We start from the raw sequence: 12,337 nt of genomic DNA on the forward strand, positions 1-12,337 counted from the left end.
TTTACATAATAAACTTTTAATAGTCTTACAAAACATGTTTCACCCTTGAAATACAAAATACACTGTACATTAATGACTGATGACTCTGTCAGTCATGTTTAGCACTTTAAATGAATGGGGACAAAATAGACAAGGCTTTATTTACATTTAGTACCAAAACTAAATGATCTTGAGAACTCTGTGCAAAAACATTTTTTAGGGCAAAGAACAAAGCAGAGATATCTGTTTAGCTGAAATGCAGATATTCATGGTGGAAACAGTGGTCCTACATATTGTTATTTGACTTCTTAAGATCACATGGTTTTCAGTTAAGTCACAGTGCAGCACTTAAGAGCCAAAGCAGATAAACATACTCTAGAGGATAAAACTTGTGAAACACACACAGTTCTCATCAAAACTGCAAAGGCACCTGTAAGCTTGTATTAGCCTGTCCCACGAAGTTGTAGAAGTGCACTTGTGAGCTATTTTAAATAATCCATATACTGTACTTGAAGTTTATCTCTGTTGCTTGTCCACAGGCTGCAAGCATTGTCAGTAAGACTTGTGGGATAATTCTCCTCCTTTAGCACAAAAATTGACTATGTATTAGTATGTAATTAAATGCTTAAGGATAGCAGATTTTTACAAATCGTTCATAACTTTGGACTGTAAGGGTCTTAAGTGATTGAAGGAAGACTTAGTTTTGTATTTTCTAGATTTTTCTTACAGTCCACTTCTTCCATTAAAAAATATAAATACATCTGACATGTCTACAGAACTGAAAGACTTAATGTTTGACTGACTATTTTTAGCTTGCAATTAATCTATTTCTAGATCCTGTTTGCGTGTCCAATGTGGCGCTCTGTCAAGCTTCAGAGACATTACTTGTGAGGTCAATTTCATATTATTTATTAATTTTAAGAAAAATTTGGAAAATAAACCGTTATCCTTCAATGTGTCCTATTATCTGAAATGTTATTTAAATGTTTTGTAATGGATCTGGAATGAGAATGTCTTTTTAAAGGGGGGAAATTACATGGATATTTTAATGCTTGCAGTGAGTTATTGCTCTCAGTCCAAAATTAGAGGCCTTTAAATAATCATGATATCCTCTGTTGTGAAATTAATGGGCTAAAACATTTAAGAGAACCTCCGTTATGAGAACTGCTAAGAAGTCTAAAAATTTCAATGGAAAATGAGCTCTGCCACGAAGGTTTACGGGATGTTAATAATTATCACAAAATATGGTTTAATTAAAAAATTTCCTGTAAATTTTAAACATGTCGGTCGTGTTAACATGCTTGCCTTACCTCTGTTCCTTCAATAAATGACATTAATATGCCACTGATTTGTGAAAATGTTTGTGTAAAAAAAGGAACACCTTTAGATCTTCCACTATAAGAAAAAAACCTGTCATGATATATAATAATAAATTTAAAAACAATTCACATGATGGACTTTTTTTCAATATTGGTTATTTGCTGTATCAAGGCATTTGTAACGGCTGTACTTCTAACCAATCAAAATTAAGAAAAGTAATACATCCCATAAGGTCCACTGAATAGTCCAGGTACCGGTAAGGCAGGCCGCGGTCCGTTCAGGGCTCCGTACAAGGCCGGTGCGCCCATAGGTGCGGTCAAGGGGAAGGGAATGGTGAAGGCCGGGAGCAGCGGCTTTGCGGCCAACTTTAGCTTCTCCAGCTCGGACTCTTGCAGTCTCTTGGCTTTGGCCCGGCGGTTCTGAAACCAGATCTTCACCTGGGTCTCTGTGAGGTTTAGTGAGCTGGAAAACTCCGCTCTCTCCGCGATGGAAAGGTACTGTTTCTGACGGAACTTCCTCTCCAGAGAAAGCAGCTGAGAGGTTGTAAAGGGAGTTCTGGGTTTCCTGTTGTTCTTGTGTTTCCGTAGATTGCAAGTGGTCGGGCTAGGAAGTCCTGAAAGTGGATTTAGAAAGTCACATTACTTTTTTAGTTTGGATTATACACGAAAAATACTATTTTAGTCCGACTGTGAGCTATAGGTTATTTAAGGTAGTCATTAAGGCAGGCTATGTAACCAAATTACAAAACTAAATTCCTCCATCACCTGTAGATTTATTTAATAAAGGATGAGATAATGATCACGCAAGATGAGTTCTCAATTTAAAATTTCTCTCACGAGTATGAGGCGGCTACTCTGAAAATATCAATAGACTAGTTCACATAAAAACTGGCAATATTTTTTAAAGAGCATCTTTAAAATGTCCAAAAACCACATAGAGCGTAAAAGATTTTTTGTCAAATTTAGAAACAAATCGAATGTTCTTCACTTACTTGTAGGTGATGCGTAAGAACCCTGAAACCAGTCTCTTGTGTCATTGTCGCTGACGTCCATCGACTCCGTTTTGGACCGAAAAACTCCACTCGGTGATGCACACTCAGCCTTCTCTGTCCGTCCACAGCCGGAGCCAGGATCGGGGGAGGGAAGGCTTGTACAAGGAGGGGTCCTGTCCGATATCAGGGATTCCACACTGAAAGGTAGTTCTAAACTTTTGGTTTTACTTTTTCTAACAAATGACAGGTCCGCCTCATCAGTTCCAAACTGACCAGCATCTCCATCCTCAGGACATGTCTCCCCAAGAGCAGCCGAGGGCGGTGACCCCTGCGCAGGATTCATTACGCACGACTGCGGTGCCATGCAACCAATATTCCTGCTGCTTTCGTCGCTACTGTTTATCGCTTTCGTGTGTTCACCAGAAGAGTAGTACTTTCGCTAAGATTCCTCCACTGTTGCGCAGCTGCGTGGTAAACTTCAGGTTTTACGCACGGCTTGCTTCCCCTTCAGTGAAGTGCCACAAGCTACCCTCTCATCTCGCCGCCTGCCTATCAGGCTTTAGATGCCTTCACGTGACTCGATGTAAGCAATTTCTGATAGGCCGGAGTTTAGAAAGCAAAGATGTGGTTGATTTTGTGCACTTCGGTGTTTTGACAGATGTAAACTTCTAATCAGTGGCAGCGCAGCGTCATGTAAAGTAGGGTAGGTCAAATGTAGACCTACCATTCCAATATCTCACAGAAACTTTTTGCTCTCTTTACTTAATCATCAATGTAATTATAAAGCACCACTGATGAACAAACTGATTAAGCCAGATAGCCTGGGATTTAATGAATAACAAAAACATTAGGAATCAAAACAGATTTGGTACATAGGTAAACACAAAATGACCCACAAGGCCTGTTAACGTTTCTTCTGAGTGTAAGCTGACTTTTGCTTTAAAATGTATATTGTCTGTACCATTTTTCAAAGCTTCAGCCAATAAAAAAACAGATTAAACACTTAAACACGAAGCAGATGTCATAGAGATCTAGCTTTCACTAATAATTAGTTAAAAAAAAGAATTTATAATTATAGCTATCAGAGGCACAGGTGCATCGAAACATCACTTCAGACTTTAAAAAAAACTAAAAGAAAACAATACCTTATAAGCAAGTAATTTTTTACAGCACCTTTCAAGATAAAAACCAAAGTGCTTCACAAAGAAATGCAAGAAATATGAAAATATTAAACATATATAACTTATAGCTTTTTTAAATGATGGAAAACGCTAGAAATTAAGTTTAAGTGATTGATTGAATACCATCCACTTTTTTCTTAACTTACACCATAGGCTGTAAAAAAAAAAAAAGCTGGGAAAGCTGTAACCTGCAGCTGACATCAGCCTAGGTACATCCTTGAGAGTCTGCCTGCCCATCATAGTGTGGGCCCAGAGACAAACAACCATGCAACTGCATATAAGGTGAATTTAGAATCACCTAGCTACAATGCATGTTTTTGAAATATATGAGGAAGCTTCTACTTCTGGAGAAAACACATGCAAGCACAGATAAAACATTTCAAGTCCACAGAGAAATGCCCAAGCCAAGATTTAAACTGAGATGTGCCCTTGCAAAAACACCGCTGTGCAACCCAGACTGATAAATAGAGAGAGAAAAAAAAAGAATAGAAATAGAATAAGAGAAGGAATACAAAACAAATAAATATTAAAGTGTCAAAATGGTTGTTAAATGTTTTTTTTTTTTAAAGAAAATGGGTAGTGGAAACATTTATCTGTTACACTGATTAACAAATTCCCTCACTCTAAATATAAAATATAAGTTTATTAGTTTCAATGACTGAGAAAGCTCAGAATAAGCCGATAATATTACAATCTATCAACTTTTTGTATTTTGGGCATATCAGTTGTTGTGGAGAGCCTTAAGTGCAGCAGCTGAAGGTCTGGGTTTAAATCCCGGCCTTTGATCCCTTACTGGCTTGCTCTTTGGCTTCTTTCCTATAAATAAAGTCCATAGAAATTTCAGAACAAAGTAGACCTTAGTTGTCAGTACCATACTTAGTACTTCTATGATAACAGCAACTTTGTGTATATACATGAGACCCATATTTCTTTGTGTGAGAATATTGTATTAACCCCATTTTTGTTAGTTTTTTAATTGAATATCATATTTTGATTATGATGCAAGAGATAATAATGACATTGCTTGCTGCAAGGCCTTGTCCTGAAAGCTGAGCTTGAGAACATGCTAAACAGTAGTTCATCCCTGTGTTTCATTAAAGTAGCAAAGCAATCCAAGCTGCGATTTACTGCACTCTTTATAGTCCAAAGAGTTATTATCACTGTAAATTTCTATCTTGTGGCCCCTAATCAAATTGTCTATGGCTATATTTCAGCCTATTGTGCCCATTGTGTGTAATCCCTTTGAGAGACTGTTAAGACCCCACTGAAGAGCCCCATCCAAATTGGTTTTGTTCTGCAGCTCTTCAAAGTCAAGTCGGATCATTTCCAGTGAGTCCAAATATGTGAGTTTTTCCTCTGCTGCTAGGCCTGCAGCAGCACACTGTCTGTCTGTAGGACAATTGGTTAAATGGAGTTAACTGTTTCTCTGCCTGAGGTATGTTCCTGCTTTGATCCTGCTGCGCCTGGCGCCTGTCTGCTCTGCCTCCCCCTCTCCCTCTCCGTGTGACAGTGATAGATCGCTGGGTAACCATACAAGCTTTCAATGACTGTAATTTAGTGCAACATTACATTCTCCCCTATTTACTGCCAGTATTACCACTTTCACTCTCTGTTTGAAAGGAGATGCAGAGCTGTCTGTAATCTGTTGTTTTTCCTCCATTGTTTTGTAATGATGGAGTGAAACTATAAACACATTTCCTGCTTTTTTTTAGTTTCATGCAGATGCCAGAAAAATCTAAATTCTGTTTAGGGAATTTAAAGCCTGATCAGGCTATAGTATAGTCCCTGCATGTACAATGCACAATAAAGTATCTGCTCTTGTATTTTATGTACTTTTTGAATACTTGGATTGATGTAAAAAAATAGAATTTTTAGTCATAATTGAGATGAGTTTGCATGGAGCCATCAATATGCATTGATGTAAAGCATCAGATGGAAACTGCTTTGTTGTTTTATTTTAGAAAAAGAAAACGGATGAAAAGTGGACCTGTTGGTGATTTGTCATGAAAAGCTCAAAACGCTAAATTTTCTTTGTTTTGCACATAAATTTGCACACATTTTTGCACCTACTAGCTTGCCCAACTTAATCATTGTCTAAAGAGTTAAAGTTTTTTTTCCGCCGAACATGTTGAAGCAAGCTCTATCTATATATATCACTTTGTAAATCTTTCTCTTTCATTAGAGTTAGCAGGGCTGACGGCTACCCTAAGCAAACTTTGGGGAGGGGGCTGGAGTCATGTGGGATAAACATTTTTAAATACACATCTGGGAACATGTGGTTGTGAATGTATATTGTCTTTAAAGGAGACACAAGGCCTGTGGTGTGAAACCGAACACAACATTATTCAGCCTCACATTTTGACCTGCCAACACTGGCATGTCAAAACGTCAGTGTATGTGGGATCACAAACTTACCCTTCCCATGGTGACATTTTATTTATAAGAATTCATTAAGAGCTTCCATGAAATATACTGGGGTAATGTATTCTGCTGAACATACCAGTTAACACTTGTTGCACTCACAGTATAAACTGGGGTGATTGATGTCATCAGTTAGTGAAATAAAAAAGGGAAACATACAGGCTCACTTGGCTACAGCTCAGTTTCACTCAGGCCCAATCATGCCAACCAGCCAAGAATGATATGGAAGCCCTGAGGTCTTGTATGTCCTTATCTGATATAAGGTTAAAGGGAACTGCAAGAACATGTCAGTCTCAATTAGTTGTTTCATCTTTGCCACTGTCAGCACATTGACAGCTGCTACTCCCTCTTTCTACACTTAAGGTTAGGTCTAACCTGTTGAACCATTAGGACTTACATTTTCACAAAGCTGTCACACACCTCAGAAAATTTTGAGCCTCAGTTATCACCTGAGAACATTTGTCAAAATGTCTAAGAGTAAAACCTGATTTAAGGTACAAGTGTGTGCTTCAGCTGAACCCCAGGATATTATTTAAGGATATCATCTTGGGCTTTTGGAACACAGATTTGTGACATGTTATGAACCAAATGTTTTACTGTTGTGTTGCAACAGATTCTCTGAATCTTTTGATAATATCATATAATGTAGCTGTTGGGCTCTTCAAAGTCTTCACAATTATATGTTGAGGAACATTTTTTTAATACTTTTTTTATAAAATAAAATGAAATGGTAAAACATTTCAGTTTCAACATTTTTTTTTTTTTTTTTTTTTTTTATGTGTTTATGAGATTTTTAAGCAATGGCATTCTGCTTTAATTTACATTTTACCAAGTGTCTCAACTTTTTGAGAACTGCTGTTGTAATTAAGCGAACCAATGCTAAGTAACACAAGGCATTCCTCTCACTCTTGGAAGCTTGGAATACATTGAACTTTTGTTTTTGTTTTTTTTTTTTTGTATTTTCAGGGATTATTTCTGAGGTTGATAACTCAGTAATTTCCTCGTTCAGCAGGAAATGGCAGAGACTTGCATGGCAGATAAACCTCTGTAATTATCTGATGGGTTGCTGATTGGTTATGTGCTTTTCATTTATCTTGTATATGTTAGCATGACTGGGCTGTCACAGGAAGTGTTGACAGGTGAGCAGAAAGTGCTTTATTATGTCTCTGTGTGTTTTGTATGTAGTATATTGGGTTTGGTGACAGGAAGGCGCGTCCCACATGGCGTCTGAGAGAGATGAGTAGAGTGTCTAGCTGACTGGGACTCTGCGGTGAGTCTTGTCTGCAGTGCCAGGTGCTAACAGGTGAACACAGAGATATTGTTGCTGTGTTGTTGTAGTTTGGGAGAAATGGAGGGGTACAAAAGGAATCGGACACCCTCTCTGGACCTGGAGCGAGCCAGAGGTTAGGGTGATCTTAGTGGCTGTGCTGACAGCAGGGGGGAATTCAGATGGCAGCATGCTCTCAGTGAAGATAATGAGGATGAGGATGATCCTGGAGAATGACCCACGAACACAGACTGGAGTTGGCAAGTTCTGATACTGCAGGTTCTTTATTGTCTATCTATAATAGAGGATGTAGGTATCATTAGTGTGAGGGTGATGACAGAAAAAGAGGGTGTGGGTGACATAGGAGTGAAGCAAATTAAACTTAGCACACACACACACACACACACACACACACACACACACACACACACACACACACACACACAAAGCCCACTTCATGCTAGGCACATCTCGCTCAGTGTCTTGAAATACAAAAAAGTGCAACTATAAACTGTTTAAGAAGTCTGTTTGTAATGAGAGGAGCATTCCAGTGAGTCACAGTGGGACACAAAGAACTGGTGCATCATAATGGTATTTGAAGCCACTGTGAGGTTACGTGAATGACTGAAGGCTATTACCACAAAATGTAATGGTGTACACTATGTTCTTTACTTATTTTCCTCCTTCTCACTTCCACGATTCTTCTATGTTCGACACAGCAGAAGTTTACCACTTTATCTCTCAGTGAATAGTGAATTGAGGTTGAAACACAGCACAGCAGAGAAACTAATGAACACTGTTTGCTGTTGGCTTACTGGAAGACGATAATAACACACCGATTTGTGGAAATTAGGTTAATCTTCCACAAAGCTTCTCTCATTATTGCAGCTGCGCTTTAACACACAGTGTCCAACAAAAGTCTGACAAATAACTGACTTTGAAAATTGCCCTGAAGTAACATTTGTAATAGCCTATAAACTTTAGCTTTTGAATGCTGTCGATACAAAAAAGAAGACTATTGTTTGACAGGAAAATGGTTTGAGTTAAAATAACTTCATTTCTGATGTTATACAATTTTTCAGCTGGATGAATCTTGGGAGTTTTGATAAATTGGTGGATGTGATCCATTTTAACAAAGCATTTTGTTATTGGCTGCTAAACAATATGTCCCTGCTACAGTGTGTGATAGAGTCTGTGTTGTGTTTGGAGCCATTTGATGACTATTGATAAGCTTATTAACTAGTACAATACCTGATTCGCAGACTAGAAGTAACCATCTTTTGATGTGTGAAATACCACTTGTTATCACCCATTTAGGGTTGTTTAGTTTCTTTGTTTTTAGATAGAAGTGGCGTGTAAGTTATTTATTTGGTTGAGAGATAATATATCAGTTTCAGGGGGATCAAGGTACTCACTTACCATCTTGATAAAATTTAAGTGAGTAAACAATAACTTTCTTGTTTTTTTCCCCCCTCTCTGTTGACTTGGCCATATTTCCCCCCATTACATATTTCCTGTGACTCACAGTGGCTTCAAAACAAGTTCCAGGCAAGTTGATTATGTCAGTAAATTATGGTGTCATCTATCAGCGGCTCTGATAATGTTTGCCACATTAGAAGGAGCTAAAACTGGAACAAATTGGGGTTTCATTCCCTGCTCGAAGGCATTTATGCACTTGTTCTAGATGGTGGGAATTGCCCTTTGAATTTCCTTCCTTTGTGTAACGACGTGGTCACATGCCTTCCTCTTTAACTCTAGTAAATTGCTGAACTTTGTCTATTTTGTACATCTCTGATGTTAATACAGATTGTATGTAGAAATATTGTTTAATTAAAGGATATTTAGGGTGCTAACTTTTGTATTTGAGTCCCAGTCTGTGATCTCAGTGTAGTGGCAGCCTGAACAAATACGTCAGTTTGATTATTCTGAGATTACAATAGATTCCACGTCGTTTCATGGAGCTCTGAAAGTGAAGGGAGGGCACAGCAGAGGCCCCTGAATAAACAACCATTAAATTCTCTCTGCGCCTGTATGAAGAGACTCTCACAGTAGAGGCTATGCTTTAAACAAACCAAAACACAAAAGGCAGACACAAACAGTTAAATGCAGGGAGAGAGAAAATTGTTCCGATAAGGAAGTCCATTATACCTTTACTACTTCATCTTTTTAGGCTGGATGAAGTGTGAAAGAGGCAGATTAGTGTACAACGGGATAAAGGGAGGTAGATGTGTGAAGGGAGAGATGAAGAAGATGAAGGAGAAGATGAAAGCTTTGTTGTGCAAATGCTTAATGAGCTGGAAAACACAATTGAACTTCTCTGACTGTGGAAATTGCTGTGAGGGCATCGTAAATTAGCACCAGTGTGGGAGCTAGCCTGCTGACAGAAAGGGGGCTTTGTGTGGTAAAAGCATCTTTACAGACCTGTAGCTGCTTCAGTCTTCATAGCATTATATGTCACATGACAAGAAGTTCAATAGTTACTCTTTGACATAAAGGGTGGCATTTTTTGTTTGTCTATACACCAGTGTGAACCTTTTTCCCCATCATCCCACCTGTTGATTTACATTTTCCCAAATAAGCATAGTTACATCTTATCTGCTGCTACCTGTTGCTTAGTATTCTATAAATAGTGAAGTCAGACAAAGAACGGACAGATAGAGATAGGACAAAGTGGGTGAATGAGAGTGGAAGTGATGGGCCTAATTCTACTCTGATATTTGGTGAACTCCAAATGGTGACTCTTCATTCTAGCTTTGCAGGCTTGGCACATGCCTTCTGTTACTAAGTGGCTTCATATTGAAAGACTCTGCGGCCACTATTCTCCCTCCCACCGGGTGCCAGTCTCTCTGCCCTGGCAGCTGCTGGGCTTTAGAATAGACCCATAGTTTCCACTCTGCAGGTGAGCTGCACAGCCAAAACCAGGGCCCCTCAAAGGCCTTTTCAGAGTCTCAATGGGAAACTGACTTGGGGAAAGAGGAGCGGGCACACAATGGCTGCCTTCTCTGGACATAGAGAAGATGGAGATGAGCTATTGGGCTGCTGCTTTAGTGTTCCTTATTGCCATGTCGAGGAGAGGTGACGAGAGAAGACAGGAGAGGATGAGTACCCCCCTTTTTAAGTTTGTGAAGACGTGCTTTTTTTTTTTTTTTTTACCCTCAGAGTTTGCTGGCCTTGATGCAGCCGTGCAGGGATGTCCTGTCACCCTGCATCTCTGCTGTAATTGCTGTGCCTTTGAAACCTGATAAAAAACAATGTTTTCTTCCGTGTCGGGATGGAGGTAACACTCCTATCCACACACCCTTCATTTCACTGCCCTCCCCTCTAGTCCCATCCCCGACCACTGGGACTCCTTTTTGCCTGGCAAAGCTCTTCTCATGCAAGCAGGAAAGAATGCACCTCCCTCTGCTCCTGCTTACCTCCTTTTCATAGATTGCTTTTTAACTTTTATTAGCAACAGCTTTCTCTGACGTGTGAAGAGTTGGCAACAGAGAGATGGGGTATGTAAGGGAGCTAAAATGCTGATAAATTTGGGGATAAAGAGGAGCAATAAAAGAAGCAAAAAGTGGTTTATCTTTTGTTTTTTGTTTTAAGTCCAACATGCTATAAAACTGGAACACATAATAAATGCAACCTGCCAACTTTTCTGCCTAAATATCTGCCAACAACCAACAGAGCATCAATTCAGTGTTGTCTACTGTCCTACTAATAATGTTATGAGTAATGTCATCTATGGTTTCTTATGGTTTTTTAAACTATTTTCCACATTAGCTGTATCCCAACTAACAGTGTCATCACAGTTTTAAAATATTCATGAAATGTAATGTATTCATTTGTATTCACTAATACCTAATAGACCATGCATGCTCAGGACAGGGGGTTCAAATGAACCAAAGATTCAATTCCTTAATGGGCTATTTCTTAATTAAATGGCATAATTTTATTGGCGCTGTCATGATATATTGCCAAAAGTATTCACAATAACAATATTATTGCAATATCAATAAAAAAACACTGACTAATACAGTTTTTGTTTATGGTGTTTGGTCTTTTGAATTACACCCAAAAAAGGAGATAAGGAAATGTAAACACTGTAAACAAGTCTGTATTTAATGTTTTTATTTTATCAGATGAAATCAAATCACAATATTATCATTTGTGTATTATGGACATGACATTGATATACTATTAATGTAGTATCATAATTATTATCAATACTGGTATTTTATGACACCCTAAATATCACATCATACCAAATATAACATCAGTCATTAATTTGGGTGAATTTTGGTAAAATTGATTAGAGTACAATGAATGTCCTAAAACATAATTAAATTGGACTTAAACTGAATTAGTTTTTTTCTCTGTTTAAAGTACCATTAAATTAAATGTTATGAATTGAAGCTATATAATCAAAATACATGTAACTGAAACTGAATTTAAGTTCTATAAAGGCATCACATCTAAGTTACTAAAGCTAAACTAAATTAAATCAGATGTAAGTGGAGACTGGAATTTGTGCTCAGAATTCATTCTTTATAAAACCACAGCCGTATTGGAGAACATTTTTCCTGGTGAAACTTTGATTTTGCTGCTTAAGTGGATTTTTTTTTTCTAATTGTGAAAGTATTGATACTTCTGTGAAATTCCCATCAGAATTAATGATGGTGGTTGTTATTTCAGTTATATCCGTAACACCCACTTCTACTTTAAAACTGCAGAAATATTTCCACAGAGCACTCGTTTGCTATTGTTTACATTTCACACAAGAAACAGTGCACCATCTGAGAGATTAAGGAGCCTTTAGCTGTCTAATATAATTATGTTGGCTAAGAAGATGCTATCTGTCCCTGTCTCATTTTTCCTTCCCTGTCTCACCCTCCCCTATAAGTTCCTTTCTGTTATTGCTGGCCCTAGGGCTATTTGCTTCTTTCCTTAACTGCTTTCACAAGCATGAGACCAAAGCTTACTCAAATGTCTATTAGATCCTTTAAACTGTTTGGCTGAATTCATTATGGAATTACTGACACTGATACTGATGTTGCTCACACCTTCTTAAGCCAGGAGTCATTTTTCTTTCTGAAGTTAGTTGACCACTTTCGAAAGGTCAAGTGGAGAATATGAACTTTCATTGCAGCCCAGGCAGACTGACAAGAGACAGCCAGACTGTGACCACAGCCA

General features: G+C 38.2%; 2 protein-coding genes across 2 annotated transcripts in view; one reads left to right on the top strand and one right to left on the bottom strand.

The window, feature by feature from the left end:
* Positions 1–2,973, bottom strand: msx3 (muscle segment homeobox 3). The gene is made up of 2 exons (XM_042010828.1): positions 2,291–2,973; positions 1–1,912 (listed from the first exon to the last, which is right to left on the bottom strand). Exons 1-2 carry the CDS (start codon positions 2,652–2,654, stop codon positions 1,506–1,508), a joined length of 771 nt encoding a protein of 256 aa, XP_041866762.1. The 5' UTR covers positions 2,655–2,973; the 3' UTR covers positions 1–1,505.
* Positions 2,388–12,337, top strand: part of si:ch211-217g15.3 (uncharacterized protein LOC368914 homolog) — a 26,119-nt gene continuing 16,169 nt past the window's right edge. The window contains exon 1 of the mRNA XM_042010827.1: positions 2,388–2,494. The gene's annotated coding sequence lies outside the window, so the exon portion shown is untranslated. The remainder of the gene's footprint in view (positions 2,495–12,337) is intronic.

Source organism: Melanotaenia boesemani, chromosome 16 (assembly GCF_017639745.1).
Source record: "Melanotaenia boesemani isolate fMelBoe1 chromosome 16, fMelBoe1.pri, whole genome shotgun sequence".
Lineage (NCBI taxonomy): Eukaryota > Metazoa > Chordata > Actinopteri > Atheriniformes > Melanotaeniidae > Melanotaenia > Melanotaenia boesemani.